Raw genomic sequence first — 27,919 nt, forward strand, 5'->3', positions numbered from 1 at the left:
AGTGTTGATTAAGTTTATTGGTGTACCGTGCACAGATCATCAAAATTACAGGTACGTTAAGCAAGCACGGAAGAGTAAAGTATATATATATTCATACAAGTGCAATGATAATAAAGGTACAATGGTATAGATAATTTGCTGTTCTACGAATGACTCTGTCCGTTAAATAAGTTAACATAAGGGCTTAACCAAATTAAATGTAAACAAACTCAATTGCACATGGGCTGCTATGTCTTCCTTAAAAATAAATATCGCTGCACTTCCCAATTTTAAATAAAGCAGGCTTTGAGTTTATATATGCACAATATGCACTGCCCATTTTGATCGCTTGATAATAAATACTGACAGTTCTAGATCGCCATACTATATAAACCATATCTTTCCGTGTAATCTCTAGATTTAAACTTATCCTATGTACACATATTTGTTCTACTTTACATCTAGACATGCAATTATATACTATATCTCTTCCACGATCTTCTGGCCATTTTGCCCTCTTTCATTCGTTGTATTTATTGATGCTCATTATAGTCTCACACTTGGTTCAAACATATGTTTTGATTTCCGAACTACCTTGAGCCATCCACCTTGAATTTTGCATCACTGTTTCTGTTTCAACAAAAAGTACACGTATTACTAATACGCTATGCTGGACTGCACCTTCATATGACTGTCTAATCTACATAATTTTATATCCAGTTATATTTTTATACAACCGAAATTGCCCTATTTTAGGAGCCAGGAATACTGCGCTGTGTGCACCTATGAAGAAAAATATGACCCGGAAGACAGAACAGCACATTTGATCTAAAAGTGTAATAAGGGATACGGAGTGAACGCTAACATCTCCAAGTCATGCAGCCTCAATCTAATATTTAATGTCTTTGAACCAAGCCTGTATGAATCAGTCAACTTCGTTATGTTTCTTCTGGCCCTGGATGTGATGTCATTTTTATAAAAGATTATATAAACTGCGTGCGTAATGCAATACTCAAGCAAAAATCTGATCATTAACACTCTGTGACATCTGCATGAATGTACCGTCTTCTAATTTTATTAATTTTGTAGTGTGGCGTTGAGTCGTGATTGACTATGACCACCACTACAAGAAGGTTGGGTACCAGATATCAGAAGGCGATTGGAGGTTGTAGAGAGATATATTTGTTGGTGATCTCGTGGTGTCGAAAGAATACTTTGATCGTGCCAAAGAAGTACAAGCGGAATCACTGAGAAAACGCAAGAGCGTGCAAGGTCACAATCAACGGAAGGAAGAATGTCTTCAGTACAGTTAAACAAACAAGTACAGTAAAACAATCCCTGGTACAAGTGGTTATAATAATATTTGTTTCCATTACACCAATCGCGTTCTCTTGATAAAAGTAGGTCACTACAATTTCATTTATCTAACAACCCTATTTGGGAAGCATTTAATATTTAAGACAATGTTCTAACCGGTCGATTACACCCGTAAAGATAATCTGTATCTGTCCTGGCAGAAATATATATAAATCACAACTCTCATACTTGTGAAGCGAATGTTTAGTTTAGTCTTATAAACGTAACCACTATACTAACTAATCACAGAAGTTTAACTGTGCATTTCACTGGACATTAAATTTCTTTAAAATTTATCGGTAATCTAGTACAATAACCATTGTCTTCCATCAAAACAGAGACACTTTTGAATGTGTGCAACTTTTTAGTGGCACATTAGGTTTTCAGATTTTATAACCAGAAGTTTGTTCTTACAGTAGGACTACGTAAAGTGTTACGCAAACATCAAGTGAGGTGTCTTAAAATTAATGTGATATGTGCAAACGTATTGCAAGAAAAACTTGTTAGGATGTTAGATAAACCTTAAAATAAGTCGCAAAACATATACTATTTGTTTAAGATCGGCTGAATCTGATATTTGAAACATGTTGTTTAATGCAGGCGTGTTCACGCAACTGCATACTCATATCGCAATACCATATTAAAATGATCAAGTGACTTTCAACTTAATTAGTTCTATTCTGTTGGTCAAATTATGCTCAATCATGTGATTAGTTCAAGTGCTTTATGTGTAAATCCTTACAATATGTCTTCATTTGATTGTCTATCCGTCTAGCGATCTGTTAATTGCATTCGATTCTTATACTGATTGATAAATATTTAATTAATACTGGCTAACTGACACACTGGATAGCCCGAGTTCATTTCAGTATGGTGTATGCTGGACAAAACTGACGTAAGCCTGGATATATTTTGCCGTAATACAATCGGTAGGCATTCTTTTTCTAGTGTTATTTTGATTCGACTAAAATCGCTCGTTCCAATTCAAATCTGGTTCAGTTACATAGAGGTTTAATCATGGTGTCATTTCAATGCTAATTTAATATAAGTTCAGTTGTGTTCATTTGGACAACGCCTTTGTCTGTAATACTTTCCTTATCAAGTGGCACTAAATAAGTCAACTCAAAAGTCAGATAGACTACTTTACACTTTGAAGTGTCAAAGGTAAGTTTGTTGTCATCTGGCCAACTTTGAAGTGGAGTCAGATCATCCTGAAAAGCCAGTATTCCCTCTTGGTTGCATATCTATTTTCAAAGCTCCACATCATCAGCAAAAAGTAATAAGTCTGACGGTGCCTGCTGTCGGAGATCGTTTATATAAATCAAGAAAAGAATAGGTCCTAGTACCGAATCCTGGGAGACCCCACTAGTACATTCCATAGTCTGAGAGAAAGTGAAATTAACCCTGACCTTGAAATGTCTGTTTTTTAGATATGAAGTAAGACAGTTAATTAGAGGTGATTTGATACCCAATCGCCTGAACTTATTGATACGACATACATGGTTGACCCTATCAAAAGCTTTTGAGAAGTCAAGGTAAATGATGTCAATCATCCCCTTTCGATCAAGGATGGTTGCTCATCTGTCCATCACAGTCAGCAGGTTGGTTATACAAGAATTACTCTTCCTGAAACCGTCCTTTTGGCGTGAAAAAAAGTTTGGGGTAATAAATGGTCGTGTATACCGCCACATATCAGGGACTCTATAATTTTTGAATGCATAGAGAGAAGGGCCATTGGTCGGTAGATTAAAGGTTTGCTGCGTCGACATTCTTTTGAAAATTGGTGTGATGTGAGCCAGCCTCAAAATTTCCGGTAGTTTGCCTCGGCTAAGCGGGTGTGAGAACATTACACTAAGCGGTGTTGCCAGGATTGAAGCTGTTTCCCTCAGTATAGTAGAAAAAACCGTACCCGGACCGGGAGAAGTGTCTGTTTTAGGTGCCGCAGTCTTCGTAAACTAAGTCTGCGCTCGGGTTCACTTCAGAAAGTCCTGTGCGATTGCAGATGAAGTGTTGCGACTTTATGTCCCGAGTTTTATCACATGATTTATACACCAATCAAAATACGACTTATACAATCTTAGCACTGTGCCAAACCAATGACGTTCGACCGATATGAGCAGCCTAGCGTCCTTATTAGTCCTATGACCGCCGAGCCCGTCCACTTGAGTCAAGAACACCAATACCAGCTTCCACTATGCGAATCACAAATTTCAAACATACTGTGTTTATATATCAAACGAACAGACCACAGCGCATCAAAAAATAAGGAATTACATTTGTACACAATAAAGCCAAAAAGTGACTGTGAACGTGGGAGACAGTATTTAATAAAGTGAGCATAATTTAAAAACAGTAAATCGTATTATAATAAATTATAGATAAAATGAAAGCTTATAATAAGTAGTATGTAGATATATACAATCTAGTGACTGAATAGTTATAACATAAGAATATATAGATAATATTAGTCCCTTATTAGGTCTCAGAAGTTACTCGTAATTCAGTTTTCACCAGGATATAACATAAAGCTTTCATCAACATAGTCAGTATGGGTCGGTTGAAATGTCCGAGAGTACTGTTCAGCCAGAAGGTTGGTGGCGTCACCGTCGTTATTAGTTGAGCCGTTAGGACCTGGCATTTGGGAAACTCAGGTTCTTGTCGAAGGGGAGGCTGTATAATGGAATAAGCTTCTCGGATTGGAGACAAATTTATCGATAGGCTTAATCTGATACTGAAGCCTGTCTTCTCTTATTGCCTTTGTGCATATGTTCGTTATATGCTTGTATTGTCTGTACACTCCGTTGTTGTTAGGTCGGTTAAATTCTGCCCAACAGTGCCTTTTGTGGCTTTGCGAACGAAGAGTGCCGTTCTTGATGACTGTAGGTTGCTTGTAGATGTTGGGGACCGTTTGAGGAAGGCTCTATTTCAGGAAGTTCGAGCTTCGTATTTAACTCTTCCCAAGACATCTTGTCATGTTTGTCCTGCAAATTGAGGGGGAGTTCAAGGCTGTCTTTAAGGTTTATGATTATTAGAGAATTATCACGAAACGTTATTGTTTTCCCAAGTTTTCGGGTGCGTTCGAGCCGAGCAGCGCTGTCAAGATCGCTCTTCCTGCTTTCATTGAAGGCCTTTGTTTGCCCACTCTTTTGGGACTGTGTTTTTTCAAGTTTGCTGACAACTGATTCCGCAGACCTGTCAATAAGACAATGATGTTGCTCAGCAAAATTTCAGTATCCGTGTTGCACATGACACATACTCACTGATGATTCGACTTCGCATGTTGTAAGCAGACACTACGGGGCCTGTGCGCACTTCGTGGAACCAACTTTTGCTATTGTCGCACTGCATGACAGATGTAACAGGAAAACGGTTTTCCGGTCGTTTGCATGAATTTTTCGTGACTATAGTGACGTAAATTGTTTTATACGTCCTAATAAAATCCTAGGGCCGTAAAAAACAACACGTTGTGACTAAACTTCCCGTTCGTAAAGCGTGCAATCAATGCAATCACCTGTCAAAAAGATGTTTGTCTTTTAAAAATTTAGAGAGCCTCGTTAATATCAAGGTAAGGATCTTAAATTATTAAAAACTAAGTTTTGGTGGCTACAAAAAAAATTATCGTATGAATGATGCTGTTCAAGATAGATTTCTTCGTCGCTCGTTGAGAAGATCGATAACATGTTTTCGGCGTCATGTACATAGCTTTCAAAGGTATGCAATCAGCCGATAAAGTTTGTTTAAGTTGTTCGACAATCTCTGCTGCAAATCAAAATGCCAAATGACCTTTGGGGCGTAGCTTTGACATTTGTGGGCGAATTGGCGTACAAGGACATTAGCAAAATTTGAATGTCAGCAAGATGACGTTGTAGCTCTTTAAGATGAAAATCATAAAATGATGTCTGGATCAAACTATTTTTTATCAGTAAGTGCATGGCTTATCAGGAGTATCTTTTATTTCAAAAGAATTCTCATTATTGAAATAATGTCATGCAAAGTTTTTTCATTTACTTCTAATGTGTCACATCACAACATATTGAAGTGGAAATTTGATGTATGTATGATGAAATGATCTATGAAATTATTAACACCATAGTAAATTAGCGGGAATTCACAACTTATATTTTTCTGTCACAAGTAACAACTATAAGTATTAGCTAGTAAATTCTGGAATTCATTTACAGTCACGCTTTTCAGTGTCTGTGTAGTGAACGAAAACTCAGGGTGGACAACCAGTTAATTGTTTTACGCGAAATTACACTGTGCCTCCGTAAAATATTAAATACATCACTTGCATATCTTTCTTGACTCATCCTTTACGTACTTCACAATTTTCCCAGTACTGTTGTATTTCGAATTACTCTCTGTCTTCTCTTTATTTCAATCCGCTGGTAAGCATTTCACTTCCAGTATCTGCCACAAACTTTTTATTTCTGTCCGCATAGGTAGCACACATCACACTTGTACTTAAATATATATTATTAATATTACTCAATTTGTTTAATGTGGTTCGTGTCTTATAGCAAAGCTTCTACGGGGTGGGGTTTCCGGTCCCATGCCCAACCTTCCTCCTTTACCTGGGCTCTCGACCGACAGTAACTTTAAAAGAGCTACAGGCGGAGTTTATTACTAATATGTGACAACATAAATTGGGACTTACAATAATATTTTCTAGAATTGTGCCCTGATTTTATAGAACGGAGGGTACTTCACTACAGTGTAATACTTACACCATCTCTCCTTCCATGATGATGTTCATTGAACTTATGTTCAATGTCATAGAGACAACACTGTTGCGATTTCGTACACCTTTACAATATCTTCTTACTGTGACATCAGGAGGTAATTTTCATATTTAAGTGTATTGCCTTCTTTCTATCTTGGTGCATAAGCGTTTATTGATTTATTTAGAAATATGCTAGTTAGTTTTTGTCTTTTTTTAATCGATGAATCTATCTTTTCCGTTACAGATTCCTCACCTTAAGCAACTGGCTTTGTTGACCTCCTAAGAGTTTCGTCATTCATAGGGGTTCCTCATGAAAAGAGGTGGTGGACCGAATGAGTTAGACCCCCCACCAAAAGTTTCTAAAACTAGAGAGTCTGTGGATGAAGATGAATGTGTTGGCGATTGGCAAGTATGTTACGCATCAGTTCAATCCAGTATTGATTGGCTATTGTGTAACTCATGTTTTTATGAGTAATCATTATTTTGCAGATAAATATTAAGTAATGGGGTTAATAGTTGTACATTTCGTTTGCCCTCATTCTTACCAATGAATTGTTGGGAATATTTGTGGATTTCCTCATAAGAGATCTCTGTTTCCATCATCCTCATTTGAATACTAGGCATCTATTTTACTCTTTATTTTTCGTGAAAATATCTTGTCGAGTCAGTTAATGAAGTTTCTGTGATAGAAGTATTAAATACATTAAATATGAATCTGTACCATAATGTGTTGTTTAATTATCCCGTAACGCGCTCATAAATTAAGTAGCTCATTTCTTTTAATTGTCTTTCAGTAATTTTTCTTTGTACACAGAGGGGTTGGAATTGATATCCTTTCACTACTTTTCATTTCTATAAACTATTTTTGTGTAACATAGGCATCGCTTGGATGTTCATTAGCAGAAAGACTGGAAAAAATCACTACTGTCCAACATTTGACAACACGCCAAGTTAAAAGGTTGTTAAAGGATGTCCTGACTAATGAGGATGTTGTGAGTGCTCTACGTCGGTATATTGACGGTGAATTCAGAGAGCCTGAAACCGGTGAGGTTTCAGCAGCTACTCGAAGGCGCGCTAAATCTTTGGGGTTATTTTCTATCCTCAGTGATCTTGGAGGAAATTCCGATTACCACCTAGAATCTAGAGCTATCACTCGGTAAGTCATATTGTTTTTCACTTTTCTGAGACTTATGTTAAATCGTTCGTATGGTGCTATCAGATTTAATATAGAAGACTTAAACTATCCTCTTTGTATTAGAATACAAACAAACGATTGCTGTATTGGTTGAGCGAGTCTGCACTTTGATATTATCTGTTACAAATATTTATAGCGGTTACGTTTGTTATCATTTGAAGGTCTTTAAAGAACATTAATGGGAATGAGAGCACACATCCACCTAACTTAGTTGCTCTACAACAATAATTAGGTTACACAGTAGCCTAATCTCACCATCACAAGCGTTTCGAAAACTGTTAGCGGGACATAGACTAGATTAAAGCATGCTCAATGCATGATTGCTTTGGTGCACGCTGATTGGCTGATTCTTATCCAATCAGCACTAGTCGATAGTTGGAGAATACTCTGGAATCTTCTTATGTAAAAACTATAAATATACTGACGTTTTCCCTATTGTGCTTCTGACTTGCTTCTTGCTTCCATCTAACCTTGTTATTTGGAATATAATCTCCTTCCTGTTCAACCGTGTTCTGATTTGGGGACTTGTCGAGTGAATCGGTGTCCAAGAATACTAAGCAATAGGAATAGCTGGGTCATTACCATAAGAGAGAGTTATAACAGTGGCGACGGGGAAAAAGGAGAACAAATTCAAGATGCCCATATCAGATGACCAGCTTAACCGAATACTACAACAACAGCAAGCACAACTTGATGCACAAATGCGGTTGTTAGAGACCCTGACTCAACAGCTCAACATTCACAGCTCGAGTTCACATGCTATTTCAAGTACGTCTTGTGATGCAGTTGCTAGCAGCATCCCAGAATTCATCTATGATCCCGAAAGTGGAAATACTTTTCTCACGTGGTTCAAACGTTGGGAAGATACATTTAGAACAGAATTCTGTAACCAAGACGATGCGTGGAAGACCCGATTGTTGGTACGTAAGTTGGGAAGCAATGAACATGCACGTTTTGCTGACCATATATTGCCAGTTACCTCGAGAGCTCAGTTTCGAGGAGACGGTATTTCAGTTGTCAGAGATATTCGGCGAGTCATCCTCGTTGTTTAGTATTCGATATCGGTGTCTAAATTTGGTGAAACGCGAAGCTGATGAATATGGTGTTCTAGCAGACATTGTCAACAGAGAATGTGAACGTTTCAAGTTACGCTCGTTGACTGATGACCAATTTAAATGCTTAATATTCATCAAAGCTCTTCAGTCACCACAAGATGCTGAGATCAGGACGAGACTTTTAGCTCGACTGGATCAAGACCCAAACGTCACACTCAGAACATTGACAGATGAGTGTAAGCGTCTACAAAGCATCAGACACGACAACGAGTTGATTGAACGGGTAAATCCTAATTTAACCTGCGGTAGTGTAAATACTATTACTAGGTTAAAAGTTCAGAAGCCGGTAACAACTCGTAACAAACCAAGGACTGCGTGCTGGTTATGCGGTGATTGGCATTATGCCCGATTCTGTCCATTCAAGAAGCATAAATGTCAGGCGTGCAACAAACGTGGACATAAAGAAGGTCATTGTCCACCGAAGCGTACGTCTCAGCCTAAGAAGAAGCATAAACGTCCTCGACATGTGAAATCAGCCGAGTCCAAATCTCTTTCTTTGGTAGCTGCTTTTCAAACAAACTATGACATTCAGAGAAAGTATGTTACCATCCAGATAAACGGCATATCAGCTCGTCTTCAAATTGACACGGCATCAGATATCACGTTAGTGTCTAGAGAAACGTATAACTTGCTGGGTAAACCGCCAATGATGCCATCTAAGAAAACGGCTAAAAACGCATCAGGTGGTGTGCTAAAACTGGTTGGTGAATTACAGTGTGAATTTTCCTTCAATGGAACTAACTGTACAGGAATATGTTACCTAACAGAACGGCCGAACCTTAATCTTCTTGGTCTAGATATGCTAGACAAACTTGGAATAATGGATATACCAATTAACAGTGTCTGTAACGTATCGTGTTCATCATTGGACACCCCAGTACTTCCAAAGAAGACAGGTGAAAGGTTACTAGAAAAACTGAAAAGAAAGTTTGCCTCTGTTTTTCAGAATAGCCTTGGCCACTGTACCAAGATGAAAGCGCACTTACCAGTAAAACCAGATGCCATACCTATTTTTCGCCCGAGACGTCCTGTACCATATGCTGCTCTTGAGCTAGTCGACCAGGAACTTAATCGCTTGCAACAGGCTGGTGTAATCCGACCAGTTAACTACTCTGCATGGGCCGCACCGATCGTAGTGATTAAGAAGGCCAATGGGACTATACGCATATGTGCCGATTTCTCGACCGGTTTAAACGCTGCATTAGATGTATATCAATATCCATTACCAGTTCCTGAAGACCTGTTTGCCAAGCTTAATGGTGGGACATGCTTCGCGAAAATAGACTTCTCTGATGCTTATCTCCAAGTGGAAGTAGATGAAGATAGTAGAGAGCTTCTGACCATTAACACTCATCGAGGGTTATTTCAATACACCCGTCTACCATTTGGCATCAAGACCGCACCCGCCATCTTTCAGCAAATAATGGATACGATGCTAACAGGTATACCTGGTACAGCAGCTTATCTAGATGATATCATAGTTATGGGTTCAACTGACAGTGAACTTTCTGATCGACTACACCAAGTCCTTAACCGAGTGTTGGAGTATGGTTTCCAACTACGTGAGGAAAAATGTATCTTCTTCATGCATTCGATCAAATACCTTGGTTTTATCTTAGATAAGAACGGTCGCCGACCAGACCCTGCCAACATCGAAGCCATTCAGAAGATGCCTGCACCAACTGATGTTTCTTCATTAAGATCCTTCTTGGGGTTAATCAGTCATTACAACACATTCTTGCCTGAAATGCATCGAGTGAGAGGTCCCCTAAATGAATTACTATCGAAAGATAAACCTTGGCAGTGATCAGCAGAATGTCAAGCATCTTTTGACAGAGTCAAATCAATGCTCAGCTCAAAGATTCTTTTGACGCACTTCGATCCCAGCTTGGAAATTGTTGTTGCATCTGATGCCTCTAGTCATGGAGTTGGAGCAGTGATATCTCACGTGTTTCCGGATAAATCAGAAAAGACAATTGCTCATGCTGCTAGATCACTTACTCCAGCCGAGCGAAACTACAGCCAAATTGAAAAGGAAGCTCTTGCAATCATTTTCGCAGTCAAAAGATTTCATAAAATGCTCTATGGTCGTACATTTACTCTACTGACAGATCACAAACCTTTGATTGCAATCTTTGGTTCTAAGAAAGGAATCCCTGTCTATACGGCTAATAGACTACAGCGCTGGGCAACAATGCTCCTGAGTTATGATTTTAATATCAAGTATCAGTCGACAAATACTATCGGTCAAGCTGACGCTCTCTCCCGATTAATTGGAGTTCAACATCCTGGACCAGAGGATATAATCATTGCCTCCACAGCAGTAAACCCAGAAATACGAAGTATAGTGGCAGATGCCATTCGAAACACTCCAGTGTCGTCAGATGAAGTCAGGGAAGAAACGCTTCGAGACCCAACACTACAAGAAGTTAGAAAGTTCCACCTAGAAGGGTGGCCCTCGAAAATCTATTCCACAGAGCTTCAACAGTTTTACCAGCGAAGACTCTCTCTTTCAATCATCGATGACTGTCTGCTGTTTGCCGAACGTGTCATAATTCCCAAGAAGCTACAACCAACAGTGCTTGAACAGTTGCATGCAGGACATCCTGGAATAAATCGCATGAAAGCACTAGCACGAAGTTATGTATACTGGCCGCATTTAGACACCCAACTGGAGCAGCTATCCCGTTCGTGTACCAAATGTGCATTAGCAACAAAAGCACCGCGAAAAGCAGAGCTGCAATCATGGCCAATACCACAGTTACCGTGGCAGCGTATACATTTGACTTTGCTGGTCCACTTCATGGACAAACTTACCTTTTGGTGGTTGATGCATATAGCAAGTGGCCAGAAATTTTTCTCATGGAACACCCGACTGCAAGCTGCACAGTCAGTAAACTACGTCAACTATTCAGTCGTTTTGGAATCCCGGAATTGATAGTTAGTGACAACGGAACACAGTTTACGTCCGAAATCTTCTCACAATTTTGTCGGCAGAACGGAATCCAGCACCTCCGAACACCTCCATTCCATCCCCAATCAAATGGCCAAATGGAACGCTTTGTGAGTACATTTAAAAATGCTCTAAAAATCCAAAGGGGAAGGGACCACTGAAGTTATCTTAGAGAGGTTCCTGTCTATTTATCGCTCTACACCGAACCCTCAGACAATTAACGGGGTCTCTCCAGCAGAAGCTCTACTTGGCAGAAAGATACGAACACATTTCGATGTCATCCGTCCTACGCCAGTTATTGAACCCCAACAAAACCTATCGATGGAGAATCAGTTTAACCGACATCATGGGGCACAAAGACGATTGTTCACGGTGGGACAAAAAGTGCTTGCTATGGACTATCGTGGGAAACATCCTACATGGACAGCTGGTCGGATCTTGAAAAAGAAGGGGAGTGTGGTTTACGAGGTGTCAGTTGGCTCGGAAGTTTGGGTACGTCATGCTAACCAATTGAAAGCAACCTCGATAGCCAGCAACAAGATTCAATATCGATTACCTCTTGATGTTCTGCTAGACACCTTTGAAATCAAAACGCCGGGAATAGACACATCAGTTTCTGTGCAAGAAAGGAGTGATACTTCTTTATTGCCTGGACGATGAACTAATCGAAAGCACAGGCCAGTCACTCGGTTGCAGTTGGACCCTAGCACCAGATCCTACGAATCTGCTCAGAGGGGAGGTGTTAGCGGGACATAGACTAGATTAAAGCATGCTCAATGCATGATTGCTTTGGTGCACGCTGATTGGCTGATTCTTATCCAATCAGCACTAGTCGATAGTTGGAGAATACTCTGGAATCTTCTTATGTAAAAACTATAAATATACTGACGTTTTCCCTATTGTGCTTCTGACTTGCTTCTTGCTTCCATCTAACCTTGTTATTTGGAATATAATCTCCTTCCTGTTCAACCGTGTTCTGATTTGGGGACTTGTCGAGTGAATCGGTGTCCAAGAATACTAAGCAATAGGAATAGCTGGGTCATTACCGTAAGAGAGAGAGAGTTATAACAAAAACACTTTTGAAAGATGTGTGGCGCATATATATTTGGTGCCCACTTGTACCAATATTTATGTGTTCAAATAAATAAATAAATACGTAGCTAAGCACTTAGATGTCGAGTGGGTGGGTACTATCAGCATCGTATTGTTACTCAGATTTCTTTTTCACTTCCGACGTTTTTACCTTGGCGATGGAGATGATATCGTCTTCCTATGAAATGACATAGGCATGTAACCAGTTGTCTGTGAAATGTATTTTTTTTCGAACTGAGAACGTGCTACGGCTTTGCGTTCTATGATAATTGTCCTGTAAGGAATCCTTGCTTGCAATGGTAGCATCGGGTGATGTTGAGATACCCCAATGTCTATTTGAGTATAATGTAAATGCTGATGATTTATTAAGTTCTGTTACTTTGAGACACCGGCTTCCTTATGGTATATATATATAACGGGTTTCATACCAACTACTACTTGTCGTTGCTTGCAATTAGTTGAAACAGTAGACGTATATTCTGCTATTTATACGCCTGGCAATGGATTACTGCAGGGTATTCATTATTAAGTGAGTCGATTTCAAAGCCCTTTATTTAATTTTGAAGCTAGTACAACTTCTCAAGTTATGTAATATTTTCACGAAATCAGTAGATCATCATTCTCTATCACTCACTAACTTTAAGAAAAACATTGATCAAACATAATTTGCGTACTGAATTCCTTTACCCGGAGAATAAATTTAGTTCCTAGGTCGTAACGGATTTTATTACTGACAATTTTGCATTGCGCTTTATTCCTTTTAAATTTTGTTCTCATTATTTTTACCTTATTTTTCTCCTTTCCATATTCGTCAAGATTCTCGGAAACTAGCTAAATCTCAATTTAGTGACTTGTTGGTCTTTTCATCTTGAACTGAGGTGGATAAGTATTTCCTCTAAAAACTTTATTTTGTGTCTGTACTCCCTGTGGGACTCCGTGTCACATCATGTTATTATCTAGTTTTGATTAACTGTATTAATCATTTCTATACAAACACATTTAAATCAGTTATTTAGGTCCGTAATTGTCATCACAACTTTTTTGCACTACATTTGGTTGATATTACCTAGGTTCTAGTTAACCAAAATCACTTTTTGGATCTAGTTTACTATTCACTTACGTACAGCTAGAAGTCAAAAAGAAATTATTTTAACATTTAAGAACAAAGTATCTTTAGTGCTATCACACTCTTGTAAATAGATGTGGTATCAATTCTCCGATTTTTTGCCAATGCTTACATGGAGATAAAATTTCTAATAACTGTGGTACCGATTATTAACTTTCGATAATCTATGCATACTATTATGAACTTGGTATTTGTGTTTATAAAATGAACGCTTTAGTATGTTAATTTCTCAAACCTCCTTTTTTAAGGCAATCAATATTCGGTTTGATGGATATCTTTTTGCCTCTTTTCGTTTGTTTCAATTATCTTTCATGTTTGGCATGGATCACACGGCTTAGTTTCCAGTAATTATCTATTTACGTTTTCACTAAATATTGAATACTTGAAAATGGCGGATATGTTGAGGAGAATGACCTATGTATTGAGTATTATGAATTTCACTTATTGCTTTAAGCTTCATATAGTTTATGAATTGCATATCAGTGTTAAAATGTATAATCTAATTTATGCTTCACTTTGGTTTCTATTTTCTTATAAAATCAACACACATAAATGCAGTACTCTTTGCTTTGTTAAGCATCTAGTGTGGTTTTTATCATGCTACTTTGATTTCTTTACTGTCCAACTAACTGAATTCATATCTTAGTAAATACCAGCCTTTTCACCTGTAGCTGTAAATAAAGAGTTTCCAGAGGTTGGAATTCCCAGTTTAGTGAGTATTAGCATTATAGTTTGTTGTTTTCCTTTGTTGGTTTCCATTAAAATATTCCTATACTAACAAAGTCGGTGTATTTGACTCAGTGAATTAAACATGTAATAACAAACCTTATTGATGGCCGATTAATTTCTTGTGTAATGGTTTTATTTATCTGTCTATTTTGAATAAATTCTTCAGATCACTTACTCGTCGTATTGAAGAGTCATTGCAAAATCAGTTTCCACATTCTACCACACCCGAAAAAGAAGCACCATGCACCATTCTTGATATGGAATTCCCTGACGAAGATGATGGCAACGGAAAAAATATAGGGAACGATTTAGATATTTCATTGACCGATAGTGATTACCAACCGAACGATAGAGATTACAAAATTTTAAGACGTGATCAAGTGCTAGATTTTACCGAAGCCTCCAAACATAATTCCTGTGTTACAGATGTAGAAAATGAAAGTTGTCTTAATGGTAGTAGAAGTAGCACTGAGAGTGATTCGCAAATAGATCTTGACTCTTGTGATGACTGCATTCAACCTAACAATGTCGATAATTCTGTTTTCTGTGGAAACGATAATAATTTAGATATACGAACTTCCCGTCTCACTCGTTCAAAAGCTAAATCACTCAAGAGTTTATCTGAATTAAGAAAGCATGAAAATTCTAACTCCAGCGTATCATTTCGACCGGACGATGCTGTTGAATTTTCGCTTCCTGGTAGCTCTCATTGTTATCCTGATGCAGAAGAGGGTGAAGAAGAAGAAGAGTTGAACGCAACAGAGGACATAACAAATAAAAATTACAGTACAACAACAAATAAAGATGTAGATATTGAAGATTCAGATAACGATGTATATACTCAATTTCTTCGTTCGCTGTTCACTTCCGCTTCCAATTCAGCGAACTGTACGCCTAACAAAGTGTGTTAAAAGTTTTAGTATTGGTATAAAGTTCCTTGTGCAATTATTTTTGAATCTTTGTATTTTTTCTAAATATTTTATCTGTTCTGTATGGTTGTGATAACCTATATTATGGAGATTCGATGTGGTATTATAAAGTGATTAATATCAAGTCATAGCTGTTTACTTAAGTCTTTGGATCCCCAAACAGCTTCATGAGTTAAAACGCTTATGTATGCAACCTTGGTCAATAGCTTTCTGTATTTCAACTTAATCGTGGCTACTACCGCTATTTGTCGTATTCGGAAGTTTTCAATCCGTTGACCTTATGTATAGGCTCTCTCTCAACTTTCTATTTCTTAATCACAAACAATAGCGTACTTTTTAATAAGATAGCTTCTTGTCATCTAACAACATGCAAATGTCACTTAGAGATAGATTTTTTATAGTACGTAAATAACAAGTGAATGGTAAAATGTTTAACTGACACCTTGATAGTATTTTGACCTAGTGAGGATGAAACTAATGACTTAGTTGTTCATTTTGGTACTATCTATGACTACAGGATATCCGAAATCTCGACGAAGCTTAGACATTCTTTTGACTGTCTGCAATCCAAAATTAAGTTGAGTACACAACAGTATTCGGTTACGTAGCAATATCACCTCTATCGATATAACTATTGACCTTGTGACTAGTTAATATGGTCATAATATATTACGAATCGATCGGTTATATTGTGTTTAGTCCAATCCTCTTACGAGTGGTCATTCTAGAACTCAAATAACTTAGCAGTGATGACTATTATGATGTTCGTTGTAAGTTAGAAAATCCAGGGTATTAATTTGACGAAGTTTGTAGATATACTTTGGTCGGTGACAATCAAAAACATGATTCAGAGCTTATTGACGGTTTCACTGAATCATATGTAATTATTATTTCCAGAATATATATATATATATATATATATATATATGTAAACGATTAAATCCACTCTAGGCTTAGAAACCTATAATAGGCTGTCAGCTGTAAGTGACTGGTTATATGTGGAAAAATAGTTTGTGAAAAATAACACTGCGAAGTCTTTTGTACTTTTAATCTCGTGTGAGTTTAACTGTAGTTTTTAGTGGTATATAGTTTAATCATTCTCAAGAGTCACAGAATGACGTTTTCTGCGTAAAGCATACTGTTAATGAAATTTAAGTTGAGCATCTTCAAATCCATCAGTTATAGATTATCACCACCTAAATGAATTTTCATAGCTTTTAAATCACTAACTGATCTTAGTTAAACTACCACTGAAAAGCTGTAAATATTTGAAGTATTTATATGTACTCCTGAAAATTGCTAGTCAATGTAAAACTGTCAAGTTAGATATAATTGTACGCTTAACATAAACATTGAAATCCACCATTTCGTTTTAGATTTAACTGTAACTTGCTTTTGCACTTTCTTGATGAATGCATTACTAAAATAATCCTGATTTAAAGTTGGTTAGCAAACAGTGTTCCAATGTTGAATACTAAGGTTTTATTCTTGTAATAAACTGCTGCATAACTGTTCAATTTTACCTTACTTTTCAGTCAAATCCAGGAATAAATGCTCCAGTTAAAGCGTCTACGATCTGTGAAAAACTCTTAGGCGATGAACCAAACAAAAACAACAGATCCCAACCATCAAATGGACATCATTCTGAAATGACATCGCGGCCAATATCAAGGCTTGTAAATGATATCAATGACGATGAAGACGATGACGATCCAGAATTTGACGTTATGGCAGAGTTAGACGATGTTGATGGGGAGGATTTTTTCTATGAATTACGAGACGATCGCGCTGTTCGAGTATCTAAAATGGAAGCCAAGGTTCGATGTTTTTTAAGTACACCGTCTCTATATTATAATTTAATCTTCAGTTTTATTGGTATAAAAATGTTATTAAATAATGGTTTGATTGATGAAGTAGTCTTCAATGTTATCGTAAATTGCTCTATGTGAATGCTTTGCACTGTTAAATAATTTCACACTATCTAACTGAAATATAATCGAAATTTATGTTAAAATGTATTTGATGTACAGATCACAGATTATATAATCTATCCAATTTACAATATACGGCATATTAATGTTTTTGTTTAGCAAGTGGAGTGAAAAACTCATCTTAAAAGTTAACTTCTTACTTCCAGGTCTAATTGAATTGTCGTTTAAAAACGATATTACTATTTAAACAGACTCACTAAAATGTTTTGTTGGATGGATTCTATTATGCATTGAAACAGGTATGCTTAGAATGTCAGATACGTTTGTAGGGTCACTTATTTTGACTGTGAATATATGTATTAACAAAAGCAATTATACTGTGTTGAATCGTTCACACCAGCGATCGATATTCAGACTCTTATAAATAAACATCAAGAACCTAAACCATTAAGTAATAGTTCATGTATTGATTAACTCACTTCACAATTTGATTCAGTACCTCAATGATAGGCATCCATATTGATCAGCGCTACATCGTCATTCTTCATTTTAAACGCTTAAGACATCAAAATTATTAGATTCTCATGGAGAATACTACATTCTCTATGTTGAAGTTCAGAAGGCGATTTAATCAATCCACTTTGATCCAACTAATCGCATTGTACATCCAGCTGACGAGTCCCAAATGAGACGAAACGCGTGTCCTAGATTCCACTGCTAGCCACCATCCATCTTTGCTTAATATACGAAAAAATAGCTAGCTATCACAAAACTTACTGAATAGTTTTACAATGCATTTTTCAAGCTAGTTAGAATTTTAATCGAGTTTTAAGTTTAAATTATTATTTGTATCTGTTCAGAATTTACATGAAGATTTACGTGAACTGTTTAGTTCAGAAGAAGGACATGAAAATCGTACACATCAATCCAAAACACCTTCATTCCTGGCAATGAAAGCTTATGGCCAACGTTTGTTTCATATGGATCGCAATACATTTCGAAATAGTAGTCAAATAGATGAGTTTAACAATCCACAACATATTCAATCTCCTGCACCCAATGAGATTTTTCATAAGACTACAGATACTCCGGTCAATCCAACTGTAACACGGTGTCGTATCACGTTAGTCATAGCATTTTCATCCCGTCTATTTCCTCTCATACTGAACTGAATTTTAAGACTGTGTATTTTGGCATTCTCTGCAAATTGTGTGTATTTTGTGCTTCATTATTTCTGATATTTATTACCATTCGAGTAAAATTTGACTGTATCTTAGGTAGTTACACAACAGAACCTATGTAGGATTATCTTTGGAGCTTGATCTATAAGAGTCAAATGTGATCTCTTCATCATAGTTGACCTTTTCTAAAAAATGAGCATATTAGTCAGTCTGGTGATCCTAGTGAGATTTGTCTAACATATTTTAAGGTTTCAAAACAAGAAAATTCCTGTGTGACAGGTGGATTTCAGTCCTGGTGTAGTTATCTGATTTTAGGATATTCTACATAGTCTGTCAGCTTTCAGCCTGTAGTTCATCGGTTGTGAGGTCTTGTGTAAAGTTTGTGGCAAATATACTATTACACAAAGAGCTATTTATGTTCAGCTTAAAAATAATAAGTGAAATAGTTGCTAAATACGTCAAGGTCCCATCGTATCATCCCAAATATCTCTATGGTAACGTTTCAGACTATGAAATTGAGTGGTATACGCTTGAATCTACCAGGGAACATCAGTCACCTCAAGGTTGCAGGTGCATACCTTGTTGATGCATCCTAATTATCATGTAACCCAGGTCCAGCGTTTCTTGTCGGCTACCTTCAGTTGTCGGTCATATCAAAAGAAAAATAAGATGTTATGCAGTAGTGCCTGATTAAAATGATCATTTTCTCAACTGTACTAAACATTTTCGTTTAAAGTATTTTTAATCGCTTCAATATTATATAAGGCTTAATAGCCTGAACTAAAAGTAAATGGTTATCATAAATATCTGTTCGCATTATATATAAACGATTAAATGGTGTCATGTGTGGTGAAAACTAGTCATAACTATAATTATGGTCTCATGAGTGGTATATAAACATTAATATCGACAAAGGAATGAAATCAAAGATTTTTTTAAAGACTACTGTAAGAAATTGAGGTGAGCAGTTCTCGTTTTATCTACATGATTTGATATTTTTTGTCTATCATAAGAGTTGCATTGGCACACAATACAAATGAGTATAAGGTCTTATAAATTTCTCATTTCAAATTATGAATATAGCTTTATTTAGTAACTAATCACATGTTTTCGTATTCGGCTTTAAACTTCTTGTCCAAGAAGCAATCAAGTGGGTTGCCAAAACTAAAGTAGGTGGCAGGGCAAGATCAGAACCTACGGCGTACCAGTTGAAAACAAAGTGCTATTAGAAGTGTTAATATATTTTTTTATTTTATGAAACAGATACTTTTGACTTAATTTTCCATTTTTATGAGAAATAAGTTTCATTATTGTCATTATGGTATCGTCTTGTTTATAATTCGTATTTCTTTTTTGTAGCCTTACTGAGACAGAACTGGTTCGATTAGAACGTCAATTAGTAATGCATATTCAATTGTTAACTACGAATTTCTTATTAACATATGATTTTCCTGATATGCATGAATATGTTACCCGACCATGTGCTACTCTTCTCAAAACTTTAATTGCTAAACGTCAAGCTTTTGATTTAGTTGCACTTCAACAAAATATTCCCGATAAATATCCTGTTACAAGCTTCTATTGGTGTTGTCCTACTTTGGAAATGGCTGTTGATTTGATTTCCGATTATGCTGGATTATCTATGCTTCCACGTTTACCATGGAATCCGTATAAACAAGGAGTAGGAAATAGTCTTACTAAGTCGCAATCATTCGCCTTGCCTATCCCATATTGTTTATTACGTATAATGACTAACAGTCCTATTTGGTCTTATGCGTGTTTAATGCCTACCGTCTTGGGACCACATCCGAAAAGTCATGTCCGATTAATTTTTCATCCATCTGAAGATGCTTTAATGGTGATGGGATTGGCAGACTTTTCCGGTGCATTAAGTCGAACTCGTAAATCTCTCGAACCTAAAACTCTTAATTATCACCACCAATCTAGAAGTCGTGGATCTAAGTGTAAACAACCTTGTCGTTACATTGCATATCGTTTAATCGGTAGGCATATACTTCCGTATCGTACACTATTGCAGTTACGCTCTCGTCGTTGGAATCTGTTGGCTAATCGGGACAGTATAGATAATGCAGGGGACTCCAAACATGTACCAGTTGCTACTCGTCGTCTACTTCAACTCTACACTGAGTTAAGTCAACCAGGGGAAGTGGACCTAAAAAGAATTCAACAGTATGCTAATGAAATGACTACACTTGCTGCTCCTTATGGTCTTCCACTAATTGTTGAATGTTTAACTGATAAGAATTCTAAAGATTTGTTTACTTTTGAAGGGCTTCCCACCGATGTAGGTTATGAGCATGTTTTAAATTCTAACTATCGTAATGAAAATGCAAAACGTAGATTGGATGTATTAACTGAGTTCATAGAAAATGCCGAGTGTTTTTGGAGGTCACAGATTGGAAAAACGCACTCTATAGAAATGAAAACAACAAATTCAACAGATGTAGAAGGTGAATCCATAGTCAAATTAGAACCACCAGTTGAATGTGATGTGCTTGGTCCGAATTATTTACCTGCTATCCCAGTGGATCTCAATCCTGACGGGTAGGTTCTCTCTTCGACATAATATTTTTAAAGTTTCATAGTTGTCATAAGAATTTATAGTACATAATATTGTGGTGGGTTCCCCTCCCAATTTATTCCAACTAGGTATCGATAGAACAGACATTGTTATGTTGATATGATTGAGAAAATATGTAGCTCAAGATATGGATTTCTGAAATCCTATGTTCTCTCAGGTATATGATTTAATCTTGAAGCTTTTATTATATTTTTTGAACAATATCGTCAATATATACTACTGTTATGACCTTGGGTGTCTGGTTTTTTCTGTCACACGACTTATCTACCAATCCGAATACGACTTATACGAATCTTCACACTAGGCCAACCAATGACGTCCAACCGGTGTGGGCAGTTTAGTGTCCTTATTGGTCCTATGTCCTACGAGCCCTTCCACTTGAGTCCAGAACAAGATACCAGCTTCCGAATCAGAGCAGATCGTTTATTTCAAGCATACTTAGTTTATATATCAATCACACAGACCGCAACGTACCATAAAATAGGAAATAATATTTGTACACAAATAAGCCCAAAAAGTGGCTGTGAATGTGGGAGGCAGTAGTTAATGAGCTGAACATAACTTAAGAACCGTAAATCGTACAATAATAAGTTATAGGTCAAAATAAAGCTTATAATAAGAGGAATATAAATATATGTAATGTAATTGTTGAATAATTATACAATAAGAATATTTATAGAATATTAGTCCATTAATAGTCCTCGGGAGTTACCTGTAATTTAATCTCCACTCGGACATAACAACTACAAAAAAGTATCGCGACTAAACTGTCCAACTGAAAAAATGCAACATCCTCTTCCACTGGTGGTAGTAAACTGATATATCTTCACAAGTTTCTGAAATCGTCATTTTATTGATTAATTATTTCAACTTATTAATAGTCGACTGTAGTTAAAATTTACACGATAACTCTCCGAGTCCACTTAAATATGATATGGTGTAACAACTGGTTAATTACTGGATTGAAAAAACGCGTCCCATTGACCTAGTTGGTTGTGAGATATTCAATTGAGGATGTTTTTTTAGTTAACTATAAAAGCTTGAAGTTGATTTAATGTAAAGGAGAACAAAACGACTAACAAAGTAACGTGAAACTCTGTTCAACTAAATAAAACATCTGGAGGTTGATGAATATCTAATGAGTTCACTTCTTGAAATGTGCAAGAGGTTTGGCCTTCCTTTGAAAACACTTCCATTCCACTTTGCATTTAAAGTGTTTGAAACAAACAGTTCATTGGATACTCATAGCACACCTTTACTAGTAGAAGATACTTAATACAAGATCAATGATGCATATGGTATCCAGGTTCTTGTTGGAAGAAATGGCGTATGAACTCATTCTCATGATCAGCGATATTTTGAGAATTCATATTCTGATGCAGCTCAACTACTTTACGGATTAGACCTCTTAGTTAGAGTTAGTCATCTGAGAAACCAACGTGCTCCAATTTGACTGGCTGTCTGATATCGCGTTACAGAAACACCAATCAGATTCCTCGAGTCGAGGCTAAGCTCTTGCTGGTTCACAGTCCCCTACCTCTTCTTTGTCCTTCCCTTGAGTCCAGAAATCAATAATCAGCCCCCGCTGTATTTGTATTTCAAGCAGACATGGTTTATACACAAATGGACCAGATCACATCACACCATGAAATAGAAAACAATTACACAGAATCAAGCCAAAAAGGAGCTGCCAACAGATGAAGAATAATAAATCATACTACAATAGTTAATAGGTTAATCGGAAGCTTGTGATGGAAGATATACATAATACAAATGAGTTTCTTTATCTATCCAAGTTCACGAAATCTGATCATATCACAATTTCAGATATCTATCTAACTTTTTTCCACCTAAGTTGGTAATTTCTGGTGCTGTAACCTTTTTAAACTGTCATGAGTTGTCGAATGGTTGTTAGCATTAATATCAAAGTTTAACTGAATATTTATATGCCTAAAAGAAAACATTCTAATTGCAAATATTATGCATGGTGCTATTGTGTAACGATATTCATTTGTGTCTTATTGATTTATCATTTATTAATCTAGTCTCTGACATGGTTAAAGTTCAGAATATCCATTATTTCGTATGTCAGCTACACTGGTCTAGTATAGTGCTGTCTTATTCTTCCTAATCCACATTTCATTTTCCTGTATTGGTATTTTTTTTATTGCTCATTCAGTACCGTAGTTCTCAGCAAAACCAGTGAACCTGCTCTAGTTGAAGTTTTTAAAGTGTCTGATGATTCGGAGTCAATCCATGATTCAAATAATCACTCTGAAAATCCAGTTAATAATTTATCAAATCAAGAAACACGAAAATATCGAACTGTTCAAACTAAAAAATCACATCATATCGAATTTATCCTAGCCCGGATAAACAAACAAAAGTCATATAAACTTTCAGATGATGATAAGGTAGAACCACCAGCCAGTGCTGAAAATCATGATATATCAGATGGTATTGTTGCACCGTCCTCTGTTGAATGCATTTTAAATGATCAGCAGCTTGAGGAAATGCCAAATATTTTGGAGTCTTACTGGAGTCATACAGGTAATGATGCATTAGATGTTTGTCAAAAAGTAGCAGATGCTTTAGTGAACTTATTTCACTTTGGTTTTGATAAATTTTGTGCTGCCCGTGGAGACGCTAATCTTGGACCTAGAAAGTTTTGCCATATGTTGAAGTCATCAGTGTTAAATCCTCATATTCCTAGTGCAGATGCAAGTTCTGTATGTTCAAACAACTTTCAATCTGTTTTGGATTCGTCAATTTTTATTGCTGATGAGTGTCAGAGTCAAGCTGCAGGGATCTTCCCAAGTGCATGTCTTATGACATCTAGTCGTTTTGTTGCAAGATGTCGGGCACGTGGTGATGCTAACTCATCTGACTTACTGACTCTACCGTCTTCTATCATAACTCATACACAGGCAATAACGGATGAGATGGATGTGAGACGAGCACGTTCACTACTAGATCGATGTCGAACCTATTTAGCTCCAGGTGATTACAAAAATATGATGATTAACTTATCCAACTTAAGTCAAGCTATTCAGACTCCTAGATTAATCACCAGTAATCATGAACAGTCAGACAAAACTGAAGTATTACTTTCTCTTACATGTGTGTTAAATTGTTTGGAAAAACATTTATCTTTGTGGGAGGATTTTGTTTGCCTTCTTACTCCATCACAAGCCCGTAGTCTGGGTCTGCTATCTACATATTTCAATCTGGCACGGATCAACCGAGTGCAAAGAGTTTTACAGGATATTGTTCCCCGTGATAGGAGATTTTGGAGACGTCTTCGTAATTTGGCAGATAGCTGCAGCATTGAGGCACGTCATATTCCAGTCAAAAAGAAGTTTTATACAGGTGTGAGAGATAATTCTGCTCATGATCCTTCAAATGCAGATAAACAAGACCTCCATGATTGCAGCGAAAGAGCAACTAATGGGACTCGAAACATTCGGAAATCATCTGTGTTACAACAGGGTCAAAGTTCAGGTACAATCTTAAGTAAAACCCAAACCAAATCCCGCGTTAGAGGTTTGCGGCATCGAAATATGCATGATGCATTCTCCAAAGCTTGGTCAGTTCTGGAGAGTAGTTGGCGCAACCGTCCTGTTCTCTTATCACGTATCGCCAGTCTTATTAATACTAGACATAAGCCATATGTCGGTTTTGAACAGGTTAGTGACGTCATTTTGTATAAATAATATCTACTTGTCATTATTAGTTTAATCAAACTCCCCTTCCATTGGTATATATATATATATATATATATATATATATAGTATTTTGTACATCAGTTTATTTACTTCATATATGGAATTAAACCACAAGAATAACTTAAGATGGAAAATTCAGCATCATATGTTTTCCTATATATATATATATATATATATATATATATATATATATATATATATATATTACCTAATATAGAGGTATATTGTTTAAAACACTGTTTCTTGAGGTCTGACACTACCAAACAGGTAGGTAGGGTATAAGCAGGGCTAGGATTTCGTCCTTCTCAACAGTAAAGTATATTATTCCTATATAAAACAGAAGGACTACTAAAAGACACCTTCTGACTTTGATTGTGAACCGAATATAGTGTTGGTTAGAAGCATTAATTCGCGATACGTTAATATACGCTAGTCGTTTATTTGATCGAAGTTCAGAGTCTGTTACCAGTGGTCTCGATTTGGAAGCTGTGTGAATTTCCACATTATTCAGTAAAATACTAAACAATAATGTGAATATTTTTTTCAGAGTTTTGAAGAATCAGATGTACTTGCTCGTCATCCTGTAGGGAACTCAACTTATCCCGAGAATTTAAATCAAAATGCAGGCATTTCAAACAATAGATACATCCCTTCTCCAATCAACGCCCTTTCTCCTCAGTTACGATCCTTTCTTTCGGAAGGATGGGAAGTATGCACTGACCTTGCTTCAACAGCTCACAATCGAAATAACTCGTTAGGTACACTCTGGGCTCGTAGACAATGTCCTTGCCGATGTCATCCTAGTGCATCATCAAACAGTGTTCCAATAACAAACCAATCTGGAAAACCTATTAAAAAGGTTGACAGTCTTGGTTTAAGACACTGCATTTCTTGCAGTTTGAGAGTAAGTCCACTTTTATTCCCAGGAGTTACTCATCTAGTTGAATTATGACAATATCTTTCAGGTTTTGTAGGCATACTATGTTTTTTTGTCTTATGCAGGACGACACGAGTCCTGAAGTAAGACCATCTTTCCATATGAAGTCTCCGTCCATACGTTAATTAATGCGAATGGGATTGAGCCGAAATAAGTCTTACCATTCGATCGAGAAACCAATTTTTCGTTCTGCTGTAGGCTGTGAATGGTAAGGAGGTGAGGGATGAAGCGGATCTCAGAACCAAATATGTAGACGCATAATATACTGACAGCCTTGAATTAGTCATTAAGATAACTTCTTATGTATTCTGCGCGAAATCTATGGTTCAGTGATCGATAATTTGTATGTTATAATTAACTAAATGAAAATTAACAATAAGTGACTCTTAAAACGTCCGGAATCAATAAAAATACATATTACGCAACCAGAATGTCAATTTAGGACGGTTCTAAAACTAAATGACAAAAAAACACTTACTCCTAAGGCAGATTGTATGTTAAAGTACTTAATGGAATTCAACATGTAATCAAGAGCGTTTAGTGAAGTTAGATAACATTCTCCCTTTTTAATTCTTCCTCTAAATCTCAATCCAAGGGTTTCTTCAGTTTGCAAACAGAAGAGTGGTAAAGCATTGGATTATAATTGTTGGTAATTCATGATGGAAACTTTACCTAACCCTAACCTTTTTGCATTGTATCTGGTGTCCTTTAATGACGAAAACAACCAGCACAACAGCGGTGCTGCCTTCTCACAAGGAGGGGTGGGGTTAGAAATGGTCGACCCTAAGAATACAGTCTCCAACGGTAAGGTCTCAACAAGCACGGGGCTAACACGAAAATTACTCACAAAAAGGTCATGTGTGGCCGACGTCGAGCAGTTGTCCTTCGAGCACTACGGTCACACTTTTAGGTCACGAGGACTACCCCTAACCCAATTTCCTCCTCAGGTACCTCCAAAAGAACCCTTCTACGGTGTGGGCAACCGCCCTTATACCTATAACAGCACTCAAGATCACTATGTTCACAATCGGTTTCCCTCTTCAATTCCTATTATTCCCCCTACCTCGACTTTCAACTCTGAACTTCCTCCTCAAGTGCCACCATGGCCAACGAGCGCGAAATACTGTGCCAGGTCTACTGAAACCTCACTCCAAACTACACATTGGAGTCTTCAACGTACGCATCCTATGTTAAATCGGCTTGCAGGTCTCCTTGGCTAAGACCTTAGAATCTCGTACGATTGATGTATGCTGTGTCTTCGGAACACGCATACAAGATCCTAGTGTGGTCATTCACTTGACCTCACCTCGCCAAAATGGGGACTCGACGAGATACACCCTTCGTCCATTGGACTATCAGCATACAGACCAATCATAGAATATAATACATAACATTGGTCAACTATCTCCGTATATCGCTATCATTTATTTTTCAGGTGCATCGTGGCATTGTGTATGTTGATGAGTGCAATCTTCATCTGCGTCACGTGAAGATAACTTGGCCACCTGGTTTTAAACCAAAAGCTCATTTACCTCGAAGTTCCCTATCAGCTGACTCTGTTGCAAATCAAATCCCTCGTCCTGCAACAATCCATCATGCATCATCAAATATTCCTACTCGTACTGCTTTAAGCGAACTTGCAAAAATGCATGCCAGATTACATTCTACAAACAGAGTATCAAATCATCGCAATTTCCTACCAGATATGGCTGGTCGACGTGTTTCAATCGAATTTATTCCTTCTTTTAAATCAAGTACATCAGACAGTCGACAAATCGATGATTCAAGCAATCAAGATGAATGTAATGCTCTTGAAGGAACTGATGACGTTCAACTCTCCTGTCCTCCAGTAGATAAGCATCAAAGACTAGTCGATGTAGATAGTAGAAATGGTCTCATACCACGTGAATTACATTCGAAATTTGATGTAGAAAATCCTATGAGTTGGTCGCTGGATGATGAAGCTGCTTGCTTCAATACAGAAGCTTTTGCATCTACATACAATGAGAATCATGAAGGTGACCCGTGTGAATTAGTTAATGATGATTGGACACCGGAAGAAGACAGGCAGTTATTGGAATTTTGTAAAGCTAAAGGACGTTACAGCTCTCAGATGTTTACAGACTTAGCTAAAATATGGGAACCCAAACCATATGTTTACTCTGCACAACGAAATCCACTGGAATTAGAAGAACGTTTTAAACATCTCATGCGTATCACATTGAGAGAAGCTTATGATCCAGAGTTATTTCAAACGCCGTATAGAGACGAATCTTCATGTGAAGATGACTAATCATAATTTGACCTTATGTATTTGTTCTCCCATATTCACAGAATAAATTAACG

The 27,919-nt window shown here is 37.1% G+C and overlaps 1 protein-coding gene across 1 annotated transcript; it reads left to right on the forward strand.

The window, feature by feature from the left end:
- Window positions 1–6,368: 6,368 nt before the first annotated feature.
- GON4L (gon-4-like) lies at window positions 6,369–27,866 on the forward strand (the record flags this gene model as incomplete). The annotated part of the gene is made up of 9 exons (XM_051218774.1): window positions 6,369–6,467; window positions 6,937–7,214; window positions 14,435–15,170; window positions 16,733–17,014; window positions 17,989–18,251; window positions 19,669–20,874; window positions 23,091–24,597; window positions 25,184–25,540; window positions 27,009–27,866. The coding sequence occupies 9 exons, from the start codon at window positions 6,369–6,371 to the stop codon at window positions 27,864–27,866; spliced, it is 5,586 nt and encodes a 1,861-aa protein (XP_051071662.1).
- Window positions 27,867–27,919: the final 53 nt, after the last annotated feature.

The sequence above is a fragment of the Schistosoma haematobium genome, chromosome ZW (assembly GCF_000699445.3).
Source record: "Schistosoma haematobium chromosome ZW, whole genome shotgun sequence".
Taxonomy (NCBI): domain Eukaryota; kingdom Metazoa; phylum Platyhelminthes; class Trematoda; order Strigeidida; family Schistosomatidae; genus Schistosoma; species Schistosoma haematobium.